A 21931-nucleotide genomic window follows, 5' to 3' on the forward strand; every position below is an offset into this window, starting at 1 on the left:
ATAAGATACAATTTTGGGGTTTTAACCAGAACCAAAAAATTTGACCACATCTCTCCGGTTTTAGCTTCCTTGCACTGGCTCCCCGTGTGTTTTAGAATTGATTTTAAGATTTTACTGATTACCTTTAAAGCTCTGCATGGTCTTGGTCCAAGCTATATAGCAGACCTTTTAATACCCTTTGAAACGACACATACATTGAGATTCTTGGTGCAGAGGTTTACTGTGCATTCCAAATACTAAAATGAAAACAAAAGGGGACAGAGCGTTCGCAGTTAGGGGTCCGTCGCTGGAACCATCTGCCCGAGGAGATCAGGTCTGCTGAGTCAGTGAGCTCTTTTAAATCCCTTCTTAAAACATACTTTTATCGCAGAGCCTTCCCGGATTTTATCTGAATTTTACTTGACTTTATTTTATTTTAACCGTCTTAAGTAACTGCACTTTGTAACCTGGTTTTGAAAAGTGCTCTACAAATAAAATTATTGTTATTATCATAAAATAAATATTTAATTATTAACATGCTGTTTGCAGAAAAAACATTCATCTGCTGATTCTTCCAGTATGGCTTCATTAAACGTCACATCTACCTCCATGCATCTATCCATCCATCCATCCATCCATCCATCAGGTGGACTGTATATGACTCTATAGGCTTTTCCCAGGGGAGAGCTCTGGATGAAAGCCAAAAGGGGGCGTTAGTATCATGCAGCCGGAGGGGCGGGGCCAGAGGTGGGTGTGTGTCTCTCAGCTGATGCGCGTATCAACCGACCGACTCCATCATCAGCATCCGACGCTGACAGCGGTCGAAGGCAGCATCCCTGATATCACCGAGCCTCGGTAACATCGCAGAATCACAGAGATCCGGGCCGAGCAGGACTGACGCCGCTGTCTTGTGACATTATTGTTTATTGAGGCTGCCATCTTACACACCACCGAGCTGCAAAATAGTGAGTAGCCTTTGATGATGGACCGCCAGGATGCTACAATCGGTAAATCAAAGCTACTGTCGTCAATGTCAATGACGCTGTGTATTTGAATGGAGATGTTTTATTTTTGATTCGGCGAGGCTGGTGCGCTCGTTTCTTGTCTCAGGCCTAGCGAGGAGGTAATTGTTTGGGAGCGCAGTCGATTCAGGGCTTGATGCGGATGCTGCTAAAGCCGCCCTTGCCGCCCAGGGATGCAGAGAAAAAGGGAGAGAGAGAAGGAGAGAGAGGGGGGAGTCGTGAGGGGAGGGGATTGAGGCAGAGCAGCACATAGATAGGCAGTGTATTTTACTACTACTACTATTCACCCAAGTGGAAGTAAACCTCGAGTAAATGGGCTGAGGAGGGGAGGTGCAGAGGCATGACTGCATCTCTATCTATCTATCTATCTATCTATCTATCTATCTATCTATCTATCTATCTATCTGTGTGGTTTTGGTGATGTTGATTGGTGGGCAGGCTAACATAGGCACATTATAGCAACAGAAACACAACACACAAAAATATGCATCCTTCCAGTCCACAGTATTCATATCCCTCCCTGTACATGTGTGTGCAGTCACTGAACTGCCAGTTTTTCATGCACATATTGCTAAATCTAAACACCAGTCCTGCAATAGATCCTACCTACATGAAGGTTATGGTCAATCTTGTAGGCAGCAGTTTGTAGGAGATGTTGAATTGTATTGCATAACAGTGAGAGGTGTTTATTGCAGTATTTTGGGACATTTTTGGCTTTATGATACAGGAGGCGGTGCATAGCTTACAGGGAGAGAGTTTCAGATGACAGCATGGTACAGTCTGCATCTTTAAACCTCACTGATCAGTGTGTCTTCACAATTAGTCTACTTGAGGACATACTACAAATTACTCTTGGTGTAATTTAATGCGATTCAGCTACTCTTTTTGAGAAGTTGTGACTCAACTTTACAGTCCTATCAGAGGATGTCATTTGGGTACTGTTAATTTGTCCTGACTAGTGTTTCTCATATTGTGATTACCCAATTTATTTAGATAACTTTAAATGAACAACCTATTTTGCACAGAGCCCCAGAAACAGTACACCTAAACTCTAAGTCAGCTTGCTGCACAAACTACTGAAAGTGTAAAGATGATAGTAACCAGACTTCATGTGGGATAAAATGTGTTTTTGGTGCATGTTAATGAACTTAACTGAATTGAATCAAACAACCATAAAGTAACTTTCATACCAGCAAACTTCACCTCAATATTGGCCTGCTTCATCATGCCGGTGGTCTAGCCATTATTAGAAATGAACCCTGTACAATTCAACAACACTAAAAACTGTTGCCTCCAAAATGTCCATATATAATGAATAGATATTTCTCTACAACAGTGTGAAAAAAACAAACATAATAACCATCATGAAGTTAGGATGTAATGCAGGATGCTGTGACAGAGTTTATTAATTGTTCTAACCATACATATTAAACCAGCACCTAAGAAAGTAGTTAGAAGTGGCCAACATCAAAACACTCACACTCTGCAAGTGGTGTCTTGTAGTGTAGAGTGTTGAGATGCTTTTTTACTTAATGGATTGCGTTTCACTTAATGTGTTGCAGTTGTTTTGTGTAGCAAACTAATGCAACGCTAGTTACTACAGACTTAACTCAGATGCTCTTTTCTGCCTCCTCTGAACTCAGTATCCTCTCAAAAGCTCAGATAAAAAACAGATTCTGATTTTCATACGCGATTAGTGTTAAAAGTAATGAGTCCACAGTGAGGCAAGCTCAGCCTCTCAATTTACCTCAAATGATGAATACACCGTTATGGGTGTGTGATTGTTTCTTATTGGTGATCAGCCTTCGTTAATTCTGGGGTCTATGGGACTTATTAATCATTCAAATGTTCTTGTGTGGTGTAAAAGCATTTCTTACGCTCATGTCTGTATTTACTATACGTCTGCAGTTATTATTGATTTGATAGAAACAGCAGTGGGTTTATGGTTCCCTCAGCAACTCTACATTAAAGTGTTGGTAAAGCAACATCCACCTGAAACAGCAAACAAAAACAAAACACTGTTAGCTTTAATAATATAAGGTTGGTTTTGCATTTTGTCATATTTATTTAAAGCAGGTTTTTCCATATTTGTGTCTGAAAAATGAAATAGATTCAAAGTGTCAGTGATATATTTTTTGGTGCGAGTGACCTCTCTAACATTTCTTACTTATGCACACTGAATTTTGATATTTACGGTCTCTGTATACAAGATTGTCCAGACTTATCTGTTTGACCCTTATCATTTTTATCATGGTGGGAGGACCTCGCTGCCCCTGTATGTGGGCTGGAATCTATTCTGCTTTAACTTTATTGTATAACTAGTCCTTATGCAATTACGATATTGTATAACTCCTCTCGTTTTTCTGTGTTCCTCTAGTGTGTATGCCCCCACTACCTGCATTAGGTTGTGATGACCCACACTGCTTCCAAATGTATCTGTGACCCTCCCCAATCCTGACTCCTAACCTCTAATCCCTGACCTTTGACCCCCACTATGGGCAGTGTTGGCAGTGGGGTGGCAGGAGAGCAGGAGTTTGCCATGAAGTCTGTGGGCACGAGGACCACCCTGCCTCGGGCCCCTCCTCTCTCTCGCCGTTGCCCTGCCGACCGCAGCTGCAGTGCAGAGCGTCTGCCCCGCCCCCCGGCGACAATATCAGACGGGACGGCTTCTAGCGATGAACGAGGGAGTGTTAGTATCGCGACTGGGACCTGTACCGGGACTGACCGGCCCACCGAAACAGCCTCCTCCACCAACACTGAATGTACCATGACCGCCCCGTCCAACAACAACCAGTTGGAGTGCAGCAATGGAGCTGGCAGGCGAGAGCGGGAGTGGGAGAGGGAGAGGGAGAGGCAGCGGGAGAGGGGAAGAGATAGGGACCGGGACCGAGACTGGGACAGAGAGAGACTGGAGAGGGAGCGAGAGAGGGAGAGGAACCGGGAGAGGGAACGTGAACGAGTGGAGAGGGAGAGGCTGGAGCGAGAGAGGGAGCGGGAGAGGGAGAGAGCCAGAGAGAGGGAACGAGAGAGGATCGAGAGAGAGAAGATAGAGAGGGAGAGGGAGCGAGAGAGGGAACGAGAAAGAGAGAGGGAAAGAGAGAGGCTGGAGAATGAGAGGATGGAAAGAGAGAGGGAGAGGGAGATGCAGACTGCTGGTCTAGATGTTTGTGGGAACATCGTGGGCCGAGGAGGGAACGAGAAGAACGTTGTTGGCATGAACCAACACCAGCACAGAGAGATGGCGTCCGCCCGAGCTGACAACGAGAACAATCCAGGTGGACACAACCCTCCAAACCACAACCCGCCCAAGATCATGGCCGTGTCTGGAAAACTGGAGCAGGTACTTCGAGAAGTAGGAGACTGGAACCCAAACTCTTGGGTCTAAAGGCAGTCTTAAAATGAGTATATGGTCTTGAAATGTATCAATCATGTTTCTCTTATTGTTTTTCCTTCTTTCTTCCTTTCATATCTTCTTTGATCCTTTTCGCAGGCCATGCAGAACAACTCAGGCCTCGTTCGTCCCTCTGCCTTCAAGCCAGTTGTTCCCAAGAGCTTCCACTCCATGCAGAACCTTGTGGGCCAGGCGGGAGGGGCAGGGAGTGAGGGCAAGACCGAGGCAAGGAATGAAGGGTTCAGTGAGAGCAGAGGAGGCAGGAGAGGCAGGGACGTGGCAGGAGGAGAAGCAGGAGAGGTCCCAGAGGCCCTGCTCCTGGACCAGGACAGTCCGGTGAGGGTCAGCAGAAGTGAGGGTGGGGGAAATGGTAATGAAGTTGTTCAGGGAGGGATGTCTGACTCAGGGAGGAACTCCCTGACCAGCTTGCCCACCTATACGGGCTCAGGGTCTGGTTGTGGGCCTCCAGCGGTCCTGGGGCCTCTCAGTGCTTCCACCAGCCACATCAACAGGCTGGGCATGGCCGGGGCAGCAGCGGGGCTGGACAAGCTGGAGAAGCCTGGATATCAGGTCCATCATCTATACTCACCCAGTGTGTTGATACGTGCACTTTTCTGTCTTCACCAATGTAATCATGATGTGTTGTTTTCCTCCAGAACGGGCTCAGCGCATCAGACAGCGGCCGGTCCTCCTCAGGAAAGAGCTCCACATCCTACCAGAGACTGAGTCACCTGAGTGATGCCCCAGCACCTCTACGCCCCTCCCCGTCCTCTGATGACATCATTCAGGACCTCGAGGACCGCTTGTGGGAGAAAGAGCAAGAGGTCAGAGGTCACTCAGAAGTGTAACATTTTTTAACTTTGTGGGCCTTATGTTTGTAAAACAACAATGATGGTATTTGTCAGCATTTAGAGGGCCAGTTCAAAGTCACAACTATTTGCTTGTACTGATGTTGTAAGGTTGAAAGTCTTGTTTTAATATCCTTGATTACAACAAATTCACAGGGCTTTGTAGATTAATAGACTTTGGTTTCTTGTGTGAAATACATATCGAAGTTAAATTTAACTTCTCATCTTTAGAAACAAAGCATCATTTGACTGGAAAATACACAAAACAGGATGAGCCAGTTGTTTTTATTTTTAAACAGTCTCCAAATTCTGCACGTTATTTATTGAAAGGTAAGGTATTTTTATTTTGCATTATTATTATTATTATTATTTTTTTTTTATTATTATTATCATTATTATTATTATTATTATTATTATTTGAAACCCATCAACCACCACAGGATATGAAGGATCTACCTGTGTGGCTTATGGGCTATGTTTAATTGCCAATCATTTAGCTAGCTTTATATGGACCCTTTCACATTTGCTGAGCTTTGGATGAGGAATGCACTCCAAGTAATCAACCTTTAAATAATGTATATGAAACAGAGGGATTTGACAACAAGCTTCAAGTGACACTTTAAAAGTGTTAATGTGAAGTGAAGCTATGTATTAGGAGGACAAAAACCCTCAATGACTTGTTTTGAATGATCATTTTGTATGTTTTGAAATGTTTAATTGCAAGGGCTTTACATTGTATCTGCATCAAGAAATGCCTCACAGTCTTTGTTGTTGTTGCCATAAACTTTTAGCTAACCCTATAATTCTCCTTTGCTACAGGTGCAGCACATGCGCAGAAACCTGGACCAGAGTGAGGCAGCCATCATTCAGGTGTTTGAGGAGAAGCAGCGTGTCTGGGAGAGACAGATGGACGAGCTGAGACAGAACTATGCCTCACGCCTGCAGCAGGTGACCTCAGTACATGTGATCTTACTAAACACACTATGTAACCTTTGTGGAATCTTTTAAGGATCAGGGTATTTGGCGACAATGTTGTGCAATTATTAGGGGAACATAGATAACAGATGGATGCAACAAAAACACCACAAATGCCTTTCCTCCAATCCAGTTTAATAGTGAAATCAGAAGTGAACTCCTCTTCAGATAAAGTTGCATTATCTTCATGAAATATCAACACAGTAACAACCATTTTTAAAAAGCCTTGTCTTGCAAATTCATCTGATCTGAAAGACTACATCAAATATGAGCCAAGTTTACACCACTGAATCAGTAACAGACTGTCACATCTGAAAGCATCACAGTGTTATGTTGCAGGTGTTATGCATGTATGCTCCACTTATACATATACACTTTCTGTATTCTCCAGGTTACCCGCCGTGCTCAGCGCTCCCAGACTGCCCTGCAAGCCCAGATAACCCGTCTGTCCCAGGACAAGAGGAGGCTGCAGGAGGAAATGGCAGCTCTGTTGGCCCAGAGAGAGGAGCTGGAGAGAAAGTGTTTAGACTACAGGAAGGAGCAGGCTGACATCTTGCCTCGTCTGGAGGAGACCAAGTGGGAGGTGAGATATGAGTATTTAAGATGGTGTGCTTGACTAGTTCAGTGAAATACTATCAGGGTTAAATCATGCTAGACAACACAATGAGTATAAGGCTGCATGTGTGAGGATGCAAATTACTGTATGTGTTTACAACCAAGAACTACAACAATGTTTATATACAAGGAAATAATTCCACTCACTGGATCTTTATGTTGCAGGTGTGTCAGAAGGCAGGAGAGATCTCCCTGCTGAAGCAGCAGCTGAGGGAGAGTCAGGCTGAAGTGACCCAGCGAGCCGGGGAGATGGTGGCCCTGAGAGGTCAGCTGAAGGAGCTCAACGCCCAGCTGAGAGAGCGCGAGGAGGCCATGCTGGGACTGAAGGACTCCTACAGCACCAAGAGTCTGGAGCTGGAGAAGTGTGAGGGAGAGCTGAGGAGGACTCTGTCAGAGGTACGTCTACACTTTAAATAGCACTCAGAGCAGAGGACTTAAGCACAGAGGGTTATAAATGACAGGACTGTTTGTCAAACTTTTTTATCAGCGTCTTTATCATTATTTATGTTTATATTGACACATGTATTATTTATGTTTATTTACAATCACTTATGTGATTACACTTACAATATAGACAACTATAACTCAAATACTATGTTTGAAACTTAATTAAACACATGATATATATTTCTTTCTACAGGTTTCTGCTCTGAGAGAGAAGCTGGGTGTTTTCGAGGCAGAGGTGCTCAGTTTGAAGCGGGCTCTTAATGAAGTGAGCAGAGGAGCAGAAGTTGTCGTGAGCCCGAACTTAGCTGCAGCAGGACTGTTGCCTCCCTGGGGAGCTGTCCACTGCCCACGAAACCCCTCTGATTCCTCAACCAACTCCCTCACCCCGACATCTGACACCTTGCTGAGTCTTCAGAGTGATGAAGCCAAAGCCCAAAGGCAGGAGGCTCAGAGACAGGAGAGGCAGCGCGAAGAAGCTCAATGGCGGGACGCACAGCAGCGACAAGACGCCCACATGCAGCAGGACATGAGGATGCGTCAGGACGCCCAAATCAGACCAGAAGCCCAACTGCGCCAGGAGGCCCAGCACCGTCAGGAGGCTCATCTCCGCCATGAAGCCCAAATACGTCAAGACGCTCAACTACGCCAAGAAGCACAGCTGCGTCAAGATGTGCAGCTCCGCCAGGAAGCCCAACTGCGCCAGGAGGCTCATCTCCGTCAGGAGGCCCAGCTCTGCCATGAAGCTCAAATGCGTCAGGAGGCCCAGCTACGACACGAGGCACAACTTTGTCAGGAGGCCCAACTGCGTCAGGATGGCCACCAGCCACAGAGAGGACAAGACGGTCACTGGGACGAAGCAGGGGAGCTGCGGAGGCAACTGGAGCAACTTCAGGCTGCTCTGCGCCTCGAGCGGCAGCAACGGGAACGGCAGGCCCTCAACTTTGACCAGGAGCGACACACCTGGCAGGACGAGAAGGAGCGGGTTTTAAAATACCAGGCACAGCTGCAGCTCAGCTATGTAGAGACTCTGCAGAAGAACCAAGCTTTGGAAAAACGTATGAGCCAGCTCTCAGTCAAACCAACCTCAACGTCCACCACCACCACTGTAACCATGACAACCACCACCTCCCCTACCTCGTCCAATTCTCCACCCCCACCTCCAGCCCTCTCACCTCTCTCTCCTCAGCCCGTGCCCTCCATCACTGGCCCCATTGCCCTCACCATCTCCCCACCTTGTGAGGACCAGAAAGGTCCTCCCTCTCTTCACCAGCTTGCTCCTCCCTGGGCGGGACCCTCACGCCTGGAGAGGATAGAGTCCACTGAGATATAAACACAAATGTCCCAGCTTAATCCACTCACAGTGACAAGGCCTCTCATATAACACCACTACAGCATACAAGTGAACAGCATTCAGACTACATAGAATAAATCAGAACAGTCTGACATACTTTTCAAAGCAACCACAGACACTAAACATCACCAGAGGCCGACTGCGAAATACAACATTACCAGTAACAAGCAGATCATACTAACGGAAAGTTGAAATGCATTAAGTCCATCGATGATTGTTTAACCTCCTGAGCAGCCTTTCTCTTACTAGTTGCACACCACTACATCCTGCAGAATCAGTGTTCATGAAAAGTGTGCCACACTGAAGGATGGCAGAAAAACGAAACCTTAAATGACAATGTTTAGATAACAGCACTAATACAGGGGTCATTTATCTTGATAACGTGATACCCACGCTAGAAAAGGACCAAGACAATCAGGGATATTGTCAGAAATGATCAACAAGACTATTATGCGGTATTTATTCATTGTAAGTCTTTGTCACTGGTAATGTAAAAGTAGAATTAGTGGTCGGAGTGTGTGATGTTACCTTGCATTTTTGGCCGGAGAGCGCCTTACTCCATCCTTCCCAGCATGTATATGAGAATAACAAACACTGGGAAATAGAAGAAAAAAATTATCAAGAGTGTGATTATCATTTTCAGTGCTTTAATTATGATATGAGTAAACCAGTTACAAAGAATCATCACACATGGCTGGACTATTTTAATTTAAAACCCAGCAGATATCGATGTTACAGGTCACACAGACTGATTCTTGATTTCAAGTCATTTCATGCACAGGGTCCAACATGCATGACTCATTGAAACACATCATTTAGAGCAACAGAGTTTATATTTTGTACAAACTGAATTAAATAGATACGTTTAGCAGATAATCAACCCCAAATGAATATAGAAAAGGTTTTAAGATGATGGGAGATCCTGGTTTGCCTTCACTGCAGATTGCCTGCAGTGACTAAAACCAACCACTAGAGGTCATTAGAGAGCTGCAGACTCAACTTTCCTCTCGCTGGGCTGCAAGGAGAACGTGAATGAAAGCACACAATTTGAATTTAAATATTATGACAATTGTGTCATTCACTTTGTGCATTTACAGCCAAGAAATTGGAGAATCAGTCCGATATTTCCAAAGTTTAAACAAATTATAGAATGTATGATATACTAGAAAGAATACTTAATATAGTTATAGATTGTAAATGTGTGTTTGAGTGTGTGTGAGAGACTGAGTGAGTGTGTGCATGTGTGTATACATATGAAAAGCTTCAGCTTATGAGATTGAGGATAGAGGGACTAGTGGCAATACAGCAAGGGAAGATACGTATATTAAGTGCAAAGGGATTTTTTTTTTGTGGGTTGGGGTGTAAGTTGGATGTTCATCAAAACTTGACACATGGATAATGAGACTGAAAAGTAAAACTGAGGGAGTCTGTATATCCTTAAAACTCTTACTTTCTTCTGTATAGTTCATTTAGACAAAGCAGGGGGGAGGAAGTTTTAAAAAAAATCAAAAACAGAGGAGAGTCTGCTCTTTAAGGAAGCATTCAGGCTAACTGCACTATGTAGTGTTACACACAAGTTATGATGTACAGTAGACTCAGATGTGAATATCATGGCTTTTATATGTGTTGTTTATGCCAGCATACAAAGATGTTGCTCAAGAATATTATCTTATCTCTAAGGTATTACATAGTATTATCATCTTTATTACTGTTATTATATTATGGTGAACTGACAGAGAAAATATGTGCCATTTGAGCTTTCCTTTATGTGTTTTTTTAAAACTGTGTAGATAGCCTATTGGCCTACCATGATGGTGCAATCATAGCAACCCTGTCCCAAAAGATGATGTTCCTTTTGATGTAGGTGATAAATGTAGTTACAGTATTGCATTATTTAGAGAACAAAATGCTACGGATTTTATACATGTTTCAACTTTATTGTTTGCATTTATGTTTCTAGTACTGTTCTGGCTTGATTAAAACCACCCCTTTGTTAAATCAGCAGAATTAATAAAGATATGCGAATAATTCAGGATTTTGTCTTGTCTTTGAGTAGATCATGTTTCTCGTGGTTAGGACTGCACTGTGCAAATGTATGAGTCCTCTTAATATTAGGATTTTTGCAGGTCAATATCCCTTTCCACACTTCAGGGTAGTGGGCATGATAGTAAAAATGAATTGACACATGCAACCTTGGAGCAGGGTTCATTGTGACATATGCCTTACAGACCAAAAACAGTATTTCCTTACAAAATATAAAGAGCACTTCTCTGCACACCTCTACTGTGTTGACTAGATGTTCTGTAGGCTCATACACTAGAATGGAAACACAAAGCAGTAAATGGAAATTGTTGAAGGTGTGAGAGTGACTCAAGATAAGGGGTTCCTCCCAGGAAAAGCATACCTTAGGCTGAGGGGTCCTTGAAATGTTGTACGTAGCATAGGTGTACCTTGTAGAGATGAGCAACAATGTTAGTCTCCATACAGAGGAGATGCTGTATGTACGGTGGCCCTGAAGGACAAAACAAATTTACAAAGATGAATCACTTTTATAAAGTTAGAGGAAAATGTACTTTTTGGAAAACAAATTCACATTTAAGAAAACAAAATAACAAAATCAAAACACTTTAACCAAGACCAAAACAGATTTATATTTAAGAAATAAATGTACAAAATCAAAAAACACTTTTACAAGCGGTGAGACAATTTTACAAACAACAGAACACTTTAACCATGTCTGAAACAAATTACCTTTCATTTTTAACGGAAAGGGAATGTACCAAATACTGGAAGTGATCCGGAATTGATCGAATGAGGGGTCATTTCGTATGTTTGGATGGAGAGAAACCAAACAGAGCGACATTTGGTACTAGTACTCCGTTTGGTACTGGATCACTTCGCTTGTAAATATGATTTTTTTTATTTTGTAAATTTGTTTTCTTAAATGAAAATGTGTTTTGGCCTTGGTAAAGTGTTTTGCTAATGTACTTTTGCTTTATAAAATGTACTTTTGTTTTCCAATATGTAAATTTGTCTCCAACTTTGTAAAGGTGTTTGTAAACTTGGGGAACTTCAGGGCCTCAGGAGATATGTCTTTCAAAGCACAAGACAAACAAACTGCATCTCTAAATGTCAGACATACTACAACTAAAAACCATCAAGTAAATCATTTTAAAATTAAAAACTGACTTTTACCTGTGCTGAAGCAAAAAAAAAAATCACAAGTTTCAAGTGAAAAACGATTTTATTTGAGTTATTCTTACCCAAACTGTCTCAACACATGTTGCATCTCTGGCGACGAACGAATTCCGCACTTACAAATTCTAAATATGTCCCATTGCGGCTTCCGTATACTGCTGCGAGCTAGGCTAACTCTAAGCAACTGAAAGCTAGGTTCCTGCTATGGTTAGTCAAAGAAGTAACAAAAAAGGATACCATTTGAAATTCCTCTTCTGAGAAGCCAGGTAAGCCTCTTCTGCAACAGTTTATTAAGCTACTGGTACCATTGTCAAACTTGCTCCACGTTTTTGTATGTTAGCACACACCATTATTGCTAGCTACGTTTGTCCATGTGAATACAGCTGTAACACCATACCAAAATGAAACAGGAGCTAAAACATGGCTTTGTACAATACACAGTGAAATGTTCAATGTTTTTTAAAGGTAATGTTTAGGCCACATATCAAAGGACATTCCTCTTATGGCAGGGCAGGTTACAAGAGCTATTCAAAGTGCTTTACACATAAACAAGACATTGAGTGGTTCAAAACAAATATATGACTTTACAGGAAATGAAGACCTTACAGTGTAACATATATTTAGATATAAGATCAAACAAGACAGAAATATGACAATGACAACAATTCAGACATGAAGATACACATTATATTTATTCATTTATTTATTTATTTTATTGTATTTATCTACTCAGTTTTATTGATATTAGCCTTAGTTTTGTTTTCAACTCTTATCCTTACCATTTTTAAATCTATTTATTTTAACTATTTTTATTCTTAATTTTGATGCTTTAACTAATTTTAATTACACATATTTTATTGTTGATGTGCATTAGCCTCTGTTTTATTTTATTTTATGTTATTTTTATTATTATTTGTATTATTATTTGTATTATTATTATCATTTTTATTATTATTATTTTCCCCTAATATGTCTTGTCATTGTTTTATTTCTGCTTCTTTCTTGTTTTTCAATCACTGTGAAGCACTTTGGGTTGCATTTGATTTGTATGAAAGTTCCTATATAAATAAAGATTGATTGATTGATTGATTGATTGATATTAAAATATACATTGCATTCCTGTGTTTAGATATGGTTTTACCTAGAGTTTCCAGACACTGGATAAGAAATGAACTATCCATTTTCCAATAAACATGTGAACATAAAGCCCTTTAAACCCTTTCATTGTACATACAATTAGCTTTACTCGGATAGCAATAAGAGCAAAGTGCTTTACAGAGTAAATTGGAGCACTGAGAACTTTGTTATGCAAAGACAAGACACACTTTGTAAAGTAAATTAAAATCTAAGATGGATGCAAAAGTACGTCAATATCTGTTAAATAAAAGTACAAAGTATAAGAGTATTTACTACAAAGTGAATAAGCAGAGGTTGAGTTAGAGGTAAATAATAGTGATTAAAGAATTGTGTAAAAGTTGATGAAAAGTGATGGAACTAAAGGTGAGGCAGCGAAGAAGACTTTTAATAAGATCTGTTTTAAATGAGCAGCAACAAATCCTTGCATTTCTATTATTTCTGATTTGACTAATGGATTCATCTCAGTTCAGAGGTACTCGTCTTTGTCTAATTATCATTGGTTGCTCGATTTATTGAATAACAGCCAACATGTTGTCAAACATAGGTGGAAGTCACCGTCTTCCTTTTCTATATATGACTTACTTAACACAATAACTGTGTGTGAGCTGACGTGCTTGAGATAACTGAACTGTTGAATGTTGCTGCTCAGAGGAGAATCAGTCTTTCACCTCCTCAAGGTTATTTTTCATGAGGTTATAGATCATGTGAACTAATGGGAGTAAACACGACAGATAGGTGAATACCTTCTAATAGTGCAGGACAATGCGGGGTACCGTAGGGATGTAAGTAAGTTTTGAACTATTGAATGCACTCAATGCATCATTTTGCCTTGACCTAGCAAGATGTACAGCTTTTAACTAAGTCTGTTTTCTTTTCGCAGGTTGGAGAACATGGTCTTGAATCTCTGTCTGCCACACTTCCATACGTCAGCTCATTGCAACAAGGTGCGTGGAACCGTCATGTAACTGTACCCTTTTATTTACCATGTTCAATGCTTTCCTCTTAGTTGTAATCGTATGAGAGCACACAAATAACACAAACCCACATGACATTAAGAAAGGGTTACACATCACATACATTTCCAATCTGTGGTACTGTTTATGAGAGACCTTGTCACCATTATAATACTTTTTAAAAGTTTAAAAAGAGGGCGACTCACTGAACATAGACACAAAATAGAGCAGGGTTGAGGACAAATGTGTGAAAAAAGAAGAAGCTCAGATACAAAGTGGTGTGTGGGAGACTGAATCACAAATGACCTGTTGTGTTCTTTTTATTGATATCTTGTAATGTGATCTTTGAATGTAATTTTTTTCCACACCAAGGGCATGCAAGAAGTTCTCTTGGCCCTTCAAGTGTACCTCAGATTTCTCCTTAATCCTCTACCAGCACACTCTTCTTGCATCTTTGCTTTCCTGTAGCACCACATATATTTCTTAGTGTAATTTAAACATATTAAGCAAAATTAGCCTCTTTTATTTCTTAAAATTATGTTAACTTTCTTGAGAGCATGCGTCATTATCATTTCCTGCCTTAAATCTTTCTACAGTCCTTTGGGAAAAAAAAGAAGCTCCATTGAAAATGTTTGACTGTTACCGCTCTCTGTTTTAAGGTTTTAATTTCAAGATTCCAGAGCTGATAATTAATGTTTCCCCAATTTCTATTTTTTCCCATGCAGCTGTGTGCAGATGGATATGATGTCACAAATCTTGTATCAGCTGACCCTGCCATACGGAGGCGAGGCTTCAAGCTCGAGTACTCCTCCGTCCACCTGTACAAGTAAGATGACTGTCTTACACTTTATGCAGAGAGTTATATGAGGATATATCTTGAGTTATCATGTCTGTGTCATACAGACACAGGAACTGTTATGATCTCCTGTGAGTAAGCAGTGACTCAAAGGTGTTGAATTCATTTTGACAATGCCTACCTGACGCCTTGCAAATGCAAAGGTTAAAGGTGACACATCATGCAAAATCGACTTTTAATGGTTCTCTACCTGAAATATGTGCCCCTGGCATGTCTACAAAAAAAAAAAAAAATCCATTCTGCCCCTGTTTTGATTTCTCCACCTTTCTGTAAATGTGTGCTGAAATGAGCCGTTTCAGTTTTAAGTGTTTTTTATACGTCATAACGCCATCCGGTCTGTAACGGAAGTCAGAGCTCGAAGCTTGTTCAGCCCAGAGACTGTATAAAATACAACTCAACTCCTCCTCCATTTTTTCATTACCTGCACACGTGTGCGCTAACAAGGAGCGTAGGAGGGAGGCATGCTAGTTGTAGGCTGTCTTAATAAACACAAAGATCAGTTTTACTCCCCACGTCTGCAGATTTGAAGATCTAGTGGATGATTTTTTATTTTTCATGGAAAGTGCTAGCACTAGTTAGCATAGCCACATAGCTACATGTACGTAGCTGTGTACCAAGACACACGTCGACATACTGACAAATAAAACAACAAGAAACACAAAATCTGTGACCAAATCGTTCAGAAAGATCCTGCTGCAGGCGCCTCTCCATCAGGATCAGATTCTGGATCAAATTCAGAGGGTTGAAGTAACGCGGGGTCTGTGATCAGCCGTGTATATTCAGCCAACATGTAAACATTAGATCAACGTGCTGGAGAGCCGAGGCACATCCACTTCCTGAGGGGGCGTGGTCAGAGAGCTCATTCTCATTTAAAGGCACAGACACAGAAAAACAGCCTGTTCTGAGCAGGGCTTGAAAAGAGGGGTTTACAGACATGCCAAAATCTGATTTCAAAGTGTTTTTTGAGACATGTTTTGGGGACCTCTTAGACCAATATATTTTGATGAAAAAGAGCATAATATGTCAATTTTAATGACCAGTCTAAACTGTGACACATTAATGTAGTCAGCCAGGTCACAGCAAGTCATTACATATTAGGGATGAGGGCACATTTTTTTCAATTATAGTTTTTGCGTTGCGAGTAACTACCAAACCTAAAAATGGGTAAAATCTATTGTAAAACTTGTACTGCATTTATTCCGTATGGAATAAACTATTTTTCTTCCTTTCTCCTCCAGGTGACATTGAATTTTGGCTTCCAGGTGGAGCTTTGCAGGGTGGATGTGGAGCTTTGGCCCTGGGGTATGGACCGGGGACAGGCCAGCAAGAAACTGGAGATCAGCACCAGCTCTGATCAGCTACCATCCAATAATCTTAGCCAAGGCCACAGACAAGGTCAGCAAAAGGAACAAAAGCAGGTCAAGGACCAGAAAAAACGACATGTAGATAAACAGCAAGGGCATGAAAGTGCATCCCGGAAGAATTGTGGCCATCAGTGGAGTCTTCAGGCCAAACAGTGGGGTGAAAAAACTCTGGATGAGCCTCAACAGAGAGGCCATACGTCCCAGTTTCAGATAAAAACTGAAACAAGTTACCCTGAACCGGAGTTTAAACTGGTAGGTCGTTGCGAGGTAAAGGAAGAAACACACATCTGTTTCACACGTTCAAATGTTCGTCCACGGCCCCCATTCCTCTCCTCGCCTCCCCCACAACCTTCAAATTGTCGCCAAGAGGAGCTGTGGAGTCGAGGTCTGCTCTCGCTGGGTGCTGTGACACACTTCGTGTCACTGTGCCATATGGCGGTTGCAGCGTCTGCTCTGGGACTCAAGGCTTTGACTGTGTGGGGACAACCTGCTCGATGCTGCCTTGCAGAAGAAGTAGAGAGGATTAAAGAGTCCACGAGGCCAATGAGAGACAGTTTCAACGTCCTGTGTTGTTTACCCCTCCTGTCAGCCAGACAAACCACCACCCCTAGCAGACACACCTCCTAGGTATGTGTTTATGATAAGACATCTCTCTTTTTGTAGATAGAGCAGACATCTTGGTTATGCATTTCTAACAATGTTGCCTTCCTGTCTGACTTCAGCAATCTTTCCATCCCAGAGGAATTCCTTGATCCCATAACCCAGGAGATAATGATGCTGCCCATGCTGCTACCCAGTGGTGGTCTGTGGACAACAGCACATTGGAGGGAGCACCAGAAGAGAGAAGCAACATGGGGTAGAGCCCCAAACGACCCCTTTACTGGCGTCCCATTTACCTCAACCTCCCAGCCTCTTCCAAATCCGCTACTGAAGAGCCGCATTGACCTCCTTCTCTTGCAGAAAGGGAAGGTGTTTAGAGACAGGATGCTGGGACGACAAGGGAAAGGAGATGTCCCTCAGGCCTCCAGACTTCTAGCCTCTACGATGGATGGACAATCTCAGGTCTCTCCGTGTTGTGATAAATCTCATTGAACAGTACTGGTGTTAACTCGAGTGCAGGCAGCAGAAACTCAAATGGAAGCAAAACAGGGGAAGAGACTGGATCAGGACATTATCAGAAAATTGGAATGGCCATGTTTGAGCACGGGAAGTAATTCAGAGTTTGAAAGAAGAAGGAAACGAGATCTAATTACTGAAGAATCCAGTGAAGAGCTGACCGCTGAGAAGCAATTATTACCTCAAACAAAAAGACCAAGAAATGGTGCAGTTTCAAGTGAGTACAATATCTTCTAAAATAAGTCAGATGTTGAAACTTATTCCTCTTTATTACTTATCTGTAACCGGCTGACTTGTTTGCTGTGTTGATATTTGCTGTTTTGCCATCCTCCTCCAGTCTCCAGCTGCAGCTCTCATGAGCAGCGACTGTCAGCCAGCCTGGATGAGGCCCTCTTCTCCGCCCTGCAGGGACGTCCCTCCTTCACTACAACCTGTCCCAGCCAAAACAGGTTGCATCTGACTTTGAGACACAGAGAACCTCACTGCACAGCCAGACTGCAGGCACTACCAGCATGCAACAAGGTAAGATTTAGAAGGATCTACTCTGAAGCACTCACTCCACTGTACTCCAAATCATGTGAGTCAAGAGATTTTACCTTTTGAAATTTAAAGATGGCTTTAAAGGTTTCAAATTAATCCCTTGTAAACTCTAGAAGTGAATTCAATGGATTAAGATAGTGATTGAGCTGAAAGGGAGATTTTAACTTACTGTACATTTATACTAAAGCAGCATAATCGAATGTCTGCTCCTTATTAATATGCTCAGTATGTTTCAGTAACTTATAATTTAACCAAACAGAGGCCCAAACTACCTCTTTACAGACTGTGTACCACACTAAAGCAAGTAAAGCTTAATTTGGACCAAGCAGCAAACCTCTGGTGTTAAAGTGAAGCCAATTTGGAGATGCAAAAAACTGCACTTCCTTAACTTTCCACTTGAGGCAGGCTGCAAAGCAAAGGTTACCCCACTGGAGCTCTTATTAACAGCATAATTTAACATGTTTACCTCAAATAAAAACATAGTTTTGGTCTCTATACCTTATATCTTACTTTTACAAACTCTTCAGCTAGCAATTGTTTCTTTAAAGCTCATCCCGTGGACCTACAGTATATTGTCTCTGCATGCAAAAGAGCAGTCATCTAGCCTGGTGTATATTCCTGCGTTGATCCTACACAGCAGTGGCTGACGCAGACATGAGCACTACATACTTGTGCATCGAGTGTCATTGTCGCACAGCAGTACTCCACGAAATGCTTGAGGGCAGTGTGGTCTCTCTGATCTCTGATAGTGGGGTCACCTGTTTCTGGTCTCGCTACATTTTCTGTTTACTTAATCACAGCGATTCCAAAATGTTATGTTAATTTAGAGCTGATATATGTTGCTGTTTATCATACAGCAATGATTTAAGGGAAGAATAGAGAAGACGTTGGAGGAGATGAATGGACGGCGATTCCTGAGTTCTGTAAATGCAGGAATTACATGCTATCAAGCTACCAGTCACAGGGCTTACAGCCCGTCTCAATTCCACACGTAGTTTCATTTTGGAGGAGGGGCGCATCAGCTATGTGCGTGGGCCTCTGTGTAGGTACTACGATAGAAATATAAACCAGGCTTAATTGTATACAAACTAGGCAACTACAGATGACACAACAAGGGAGGGCAACACAGAATAGAATCAGGGCTTCTCCGAACATGGCACAACTTTCCTAGCATAAAACAGCGAGGTGCTCTATTGCCATTCAATTTTGTGTAATGCAAATACACATTTTTTATAAAATATACCTTATTTTACATTAATGCCATATTTCTGCTATTTATTATGTGATTTTTTACACCCAGGATAACATTAAAGCTGTGATCACCCTTAGTGTAGTGTTTTGGAATCTAAAAACTCCAGGTTTATATGTTCAGTGACTAACAGGAAGCCGTGTGTCTGAAATTACATAACACTCTGCACTCTTTTAAGGCAGGGCTGTTTTTACTTTGTTCTCCTTTTTTAAGTATTAGAGATGCCTGCTGTGCGACAGTCTTGGGTGGGTGTATGGATGCTTTACTTCCTGTGAATAAAATAAGTGTTTGTGTGGTTTTTAAGTGGACAAATGTAAAGTCTCTCTCAAAAAAACAAGCACAAAACTGACTTCTTTAGTGAGAGAAATTTGGGAGTTTTATTAAACAAACACGCGAGGAAGCTATTTAAATGTACAGAAAAAAACTCACGTTTAAAGCTTCAAAATATGTTTGAGTGTCTGACTGATTGTACATTTTCTCTCATATTCCCATCAGGCGACAAGACTTGCTCCTCATGTTCCTGTTCTGTCTCTGTTTACTCTAAATCCACATCATCCATCTACCGTCTAACCTGCGGTCACTTGCTCTGCGGGACCTGCGTACGGAGGGAAATCACAGCCACTTAACTCTGTTACTGGATCGACATCCAATCACATCACATGCCCCCTCCTGCCGAAACCCTACCCCACGCAGTGACATAATGCGCGTTCATCACTGACCTGCTGCTAAAAGGACACATCTACACCTCTGAAGCCTGTTACGAAATGAGAGGGATTGTTTTCAAGGTGAGGACAGTATTGTACTCAAGGTTTCTGAGTATTCTGACGGTGTCGAGACTCGAAATGTGGATAATAAACATTCAGACTAAAAGTTACAGATCAGAGGATTTGTAAACATAGATTCAAATATACAGATATTTAAAGCCTAGCAGTGAATTATTTTTGTTGGAGCCTTGATGCTACAAAAGCAGGATTCAGAAAGGTCTCAGCGGTTACTGCCCACACATGAAGAAAGAACATCATTGAAAGCAAAGACCTTTCTAAAAAAAAAAATGAAAAAAAAAATATATATAAAATAAAGGTCTCTTCCCTTCCATTACCTCTCCCTGTCTTATTATTTTCACTGAGCAGTGAAGTGTAGCTTCAGCCTTGGTTCTCCAGCCTTTGTGCAGACTGTGGATTGGGTAGATGATGCACAAGGAAAGGTTTGGGGGACAGGAGTATGGAACGCAGGAGGCCAGAGGCATTTCAACGGAAATCGAGCCGACTCAAGGTTGTTCGGTCATTGTGCAGAGACCGACTGGGTCACGCTCAAACCTTCTGCTTTTTTCCCTCTTCACCACATTCACCACTTTACATTTAATACGTTCTTGGTAGGCTGTGTCGTAAGAACAGGACTTCATTTCATGCAGAATATAATCCAAGGAAGAATACTTGAAATGGATGATGTACCACTTTTGTAATTTGTTTTCATGTACATGTTAAAAGCACATGTTGGCATGAATTCTTGCAGCTGTAACTTGTTATTAAAAGCTGATGTTTTTATACCTTAAACTGCCTTCGTTTCCCACATTCATTCATGTCTACTTCATTACTTACTGCTTTGAACTATTCTCTCTTTTAGATGCTTTGTGAGGAAATACATGTGTACACAATGTTTCCCAACAGAGGCTACAAGTCCTCCAGACAGTGGCGGTTCTTGGGAGGGGCCAACAGGGGCCAGTGCCCCTGTAAAACTGAACTGGGAGCCCCCTGTGGCCCCTTCTCCACACCAAACAAATATTATATAACAAAAAAAGCTTTGGTATCGCGCCGATGTTACAGGCAGAATACATGCGTGTGACTCATGTTGAGTGTAAACAGCCAAACAGCTGCTGTCAGTCTGCATTTTGATATAGTACACAGTAGTATATACACTAGAGAATAATCTACAATTTCTTAAATATCAAGGTCACTGCATAGTCATATTTGAAATTATCAAGCAGGAGTACAAGAGCAATATTTTAAACATATTTCAAGAGTTAAATATATTCTGAAGCACAGTATAAAACTTAAGTGAGATATTAGAAAAAGAACACTGATCAAAATTAGAGAACACTTTCAGATACCTCCCAGTTATTGGTGTTAATCTGACTCTTGGTGCTAATTTCCTTGATTATCTGACAACCCCTATTTAACTGGCAGCCTAACTTCCAGTTTCACTGACTCTGCAAGATCATGAGCCGTTCTAAAGTGACCAAAACCCTCCGGCGGCAGGTTGTCCAGATGAAGGCCAAAGGGATGACCATATAAGCCATAGCAAGACAAGTTGATCATTCCAAATCTGTGATTTCAAGAATACTGCATCTTTACAACGTCACAAACTCATTCAAGTCGCCCAAGGAGGCTGGTTGTCCTCGAAAGACAAATGCAAGAGAGGACAGGATAAAGCAGATGATCTCAATGGGCAATTGTTTCAACACTGCAGCTGGAATTGCTCGCCAGTTCAGCCCTGAACAGGGTAAGGATTTGTCTCGTCATACAGTGTCTCAACGTTTTAGAGCATTTGGACTGAAAGCCCACTCTGCACTGACCAAACCTCTCATTAGCTGAAAGAATCAAAAGTCTAGACTAACCTTTGCTGAGGAGCATGTTGTGTGGACAGAGGAGAACTGGTCCAAGTTCACTTTAGTGATGAAAACTAGTTTAATTTATTTGGGTCCGATGGGAAACATTATGTTTTTTAACAAACTGGGGAAAGACTTAACCCAAAGTGTGTGAAGAATTCAGTGAAAGGTGGATGAGGAAGTGCCATGGTTTGGGGCATGTTTACTGCAGCAGGAGTTGGGCCTCTTATACATCTACATGACAGAGTGAATACAAATGTTTACCAGAACCTTCTGCAACAACAT

General features: G+C 41.9%; 2 protein-coding genes and 1 long non-coding RNA gene across 6 annotated transcripts; 2 read left to right on the forward strand and 1 right to left on the reverse strand.

Moving 5' to 3' along the window:
* Nucleotides 1-740: 740 nt before the first annotated feature.
* Nucleotides 741-10662, forward strand: lzts3b (leucine zipper, putative tumor suppressor family member 3b). 3 transcript variants are annotated; one of them, XM_034691802.1, is made up of 8 exons: nucleotides 741-986; nucleotides 3379-4341; nucleotides 4492-4962; nucleotides 5049-5216; nucleotides 6060-6188; nucleotides 6607-6798; nucleotides 6996-7226; nucleotides 7471-10662. In XM_034691802.1, the coding sequence occupies exons 2-8, from the start codon at nucleotides 3496-3498 to the stop codon at nucleotides 8605-8607; spliced, it is 3174 nt and encodes a 1057-aa protein (XP_034547693.1). In that variant the 5' UTR covers nucleotides 741-986; nucleotides 3379-3495; the 3' UTR covers nucleotides 8608-10662. The 3 variants fall into 3 exon arrangements, with proteins under 3 accessions (XP_034547693.1, XP_034547695.1, XP_034547694.1); XM_034691804.1 differs by having other exon boundaries at nucleotides 4492-4728; XM_034691803.1 differs by having other exon boundaries at nucleotides 3504-4341.
* LOC117818763 lies at nucleotides 6334-12419 on the reverse strand. Of its 2 annotated transcripts, XR_004632397.1 has the most exons (5): nucleotides 11892-12419; nucleotides 11033-11140; nucleotides 9157-9222; nucleotides 6978-7184; nucleotides 6334-6777 (listed from the first exon to the last, which is right to left on the reverse strand). It is a non-coding gene; the product is annotated as an uncharacterized LOC117818763 (long non-coding RNA). The 2 variants fall into 2 exon arrangements; XR_004632396.1 differs by having other exon boundaries at nucleotides 6334-7184.
* Nucleotides 11939-20594, forward strand: ubox5 (U-box domain containing 5). Its single transcript, XM_034691805.1, is given in 15 exon segments — nucleotides 11939-12092; nucleotides 13844-13907; nucleotides 14642-14720; nucleotides 14723-14742; nucleotides 16011-16659; nucleotides 16662-16727; nucleotides 16730-16763; nucleotides 16859-17220; nucleotides 17223-17325; nucleotides 17327-17469; nucleotides 17590-17676; nucleotides 17679-17774; nucleotides 19537-19652; nucleotides 19654-19704; nucleotides 19706-20594. Coding segments are annotated over 14 exon segments (1914 nt in total). The 5' UTR covers nucleotides 11939-12092; nucleotides 13844-13853; the 3' UTR covers nucleotides 19760-20594.
* The last annotated feature ends 1337 nt before the right edge of the window (nucleotides 20595-21931 follow it).

The sequence above is a fragment of the Notolabrus celidotus genome, chromosome 9 (assembly GCF_009762535.1).
Source record: "Notolabrus celidotus isolate fNotCel1 chromosome 9, fNotCel1.pri, whole genome shotgun sequence".
In the NCBI taxonomy this organism is placed as follows: Eukaryota; Metazoa; Chordata; class Actinopteri; order Labriformes; family Labridae; genus Notolabrus; species Notolabrus celidotus.

Bases quoted from the DNA above. Each gene is read 5' to 3' on its own strand.
- lzts3b (XM_034691802.1), top strand. From the start codon at position 3,496: ATGGGCAGTGTTGGCAGTGGGGTGGCAGGAGAGCAGGAGTTTGCCATG. The intron at 4,963-5,048 runs GTCCATCATCTA...GTTTTCCTCCAG, and splicing joins TGGAGAAGCCTGGATATCAG to AACGGGCTCAGCGCATCAGA. The intron at 6,799-6,995 runs GTGAGATATGAG...TTTATGTTGCAG, and splicing joins TGGAGGAGACCAAGTGGGAG to GTGTGTCAGAAGGCAGGAGA.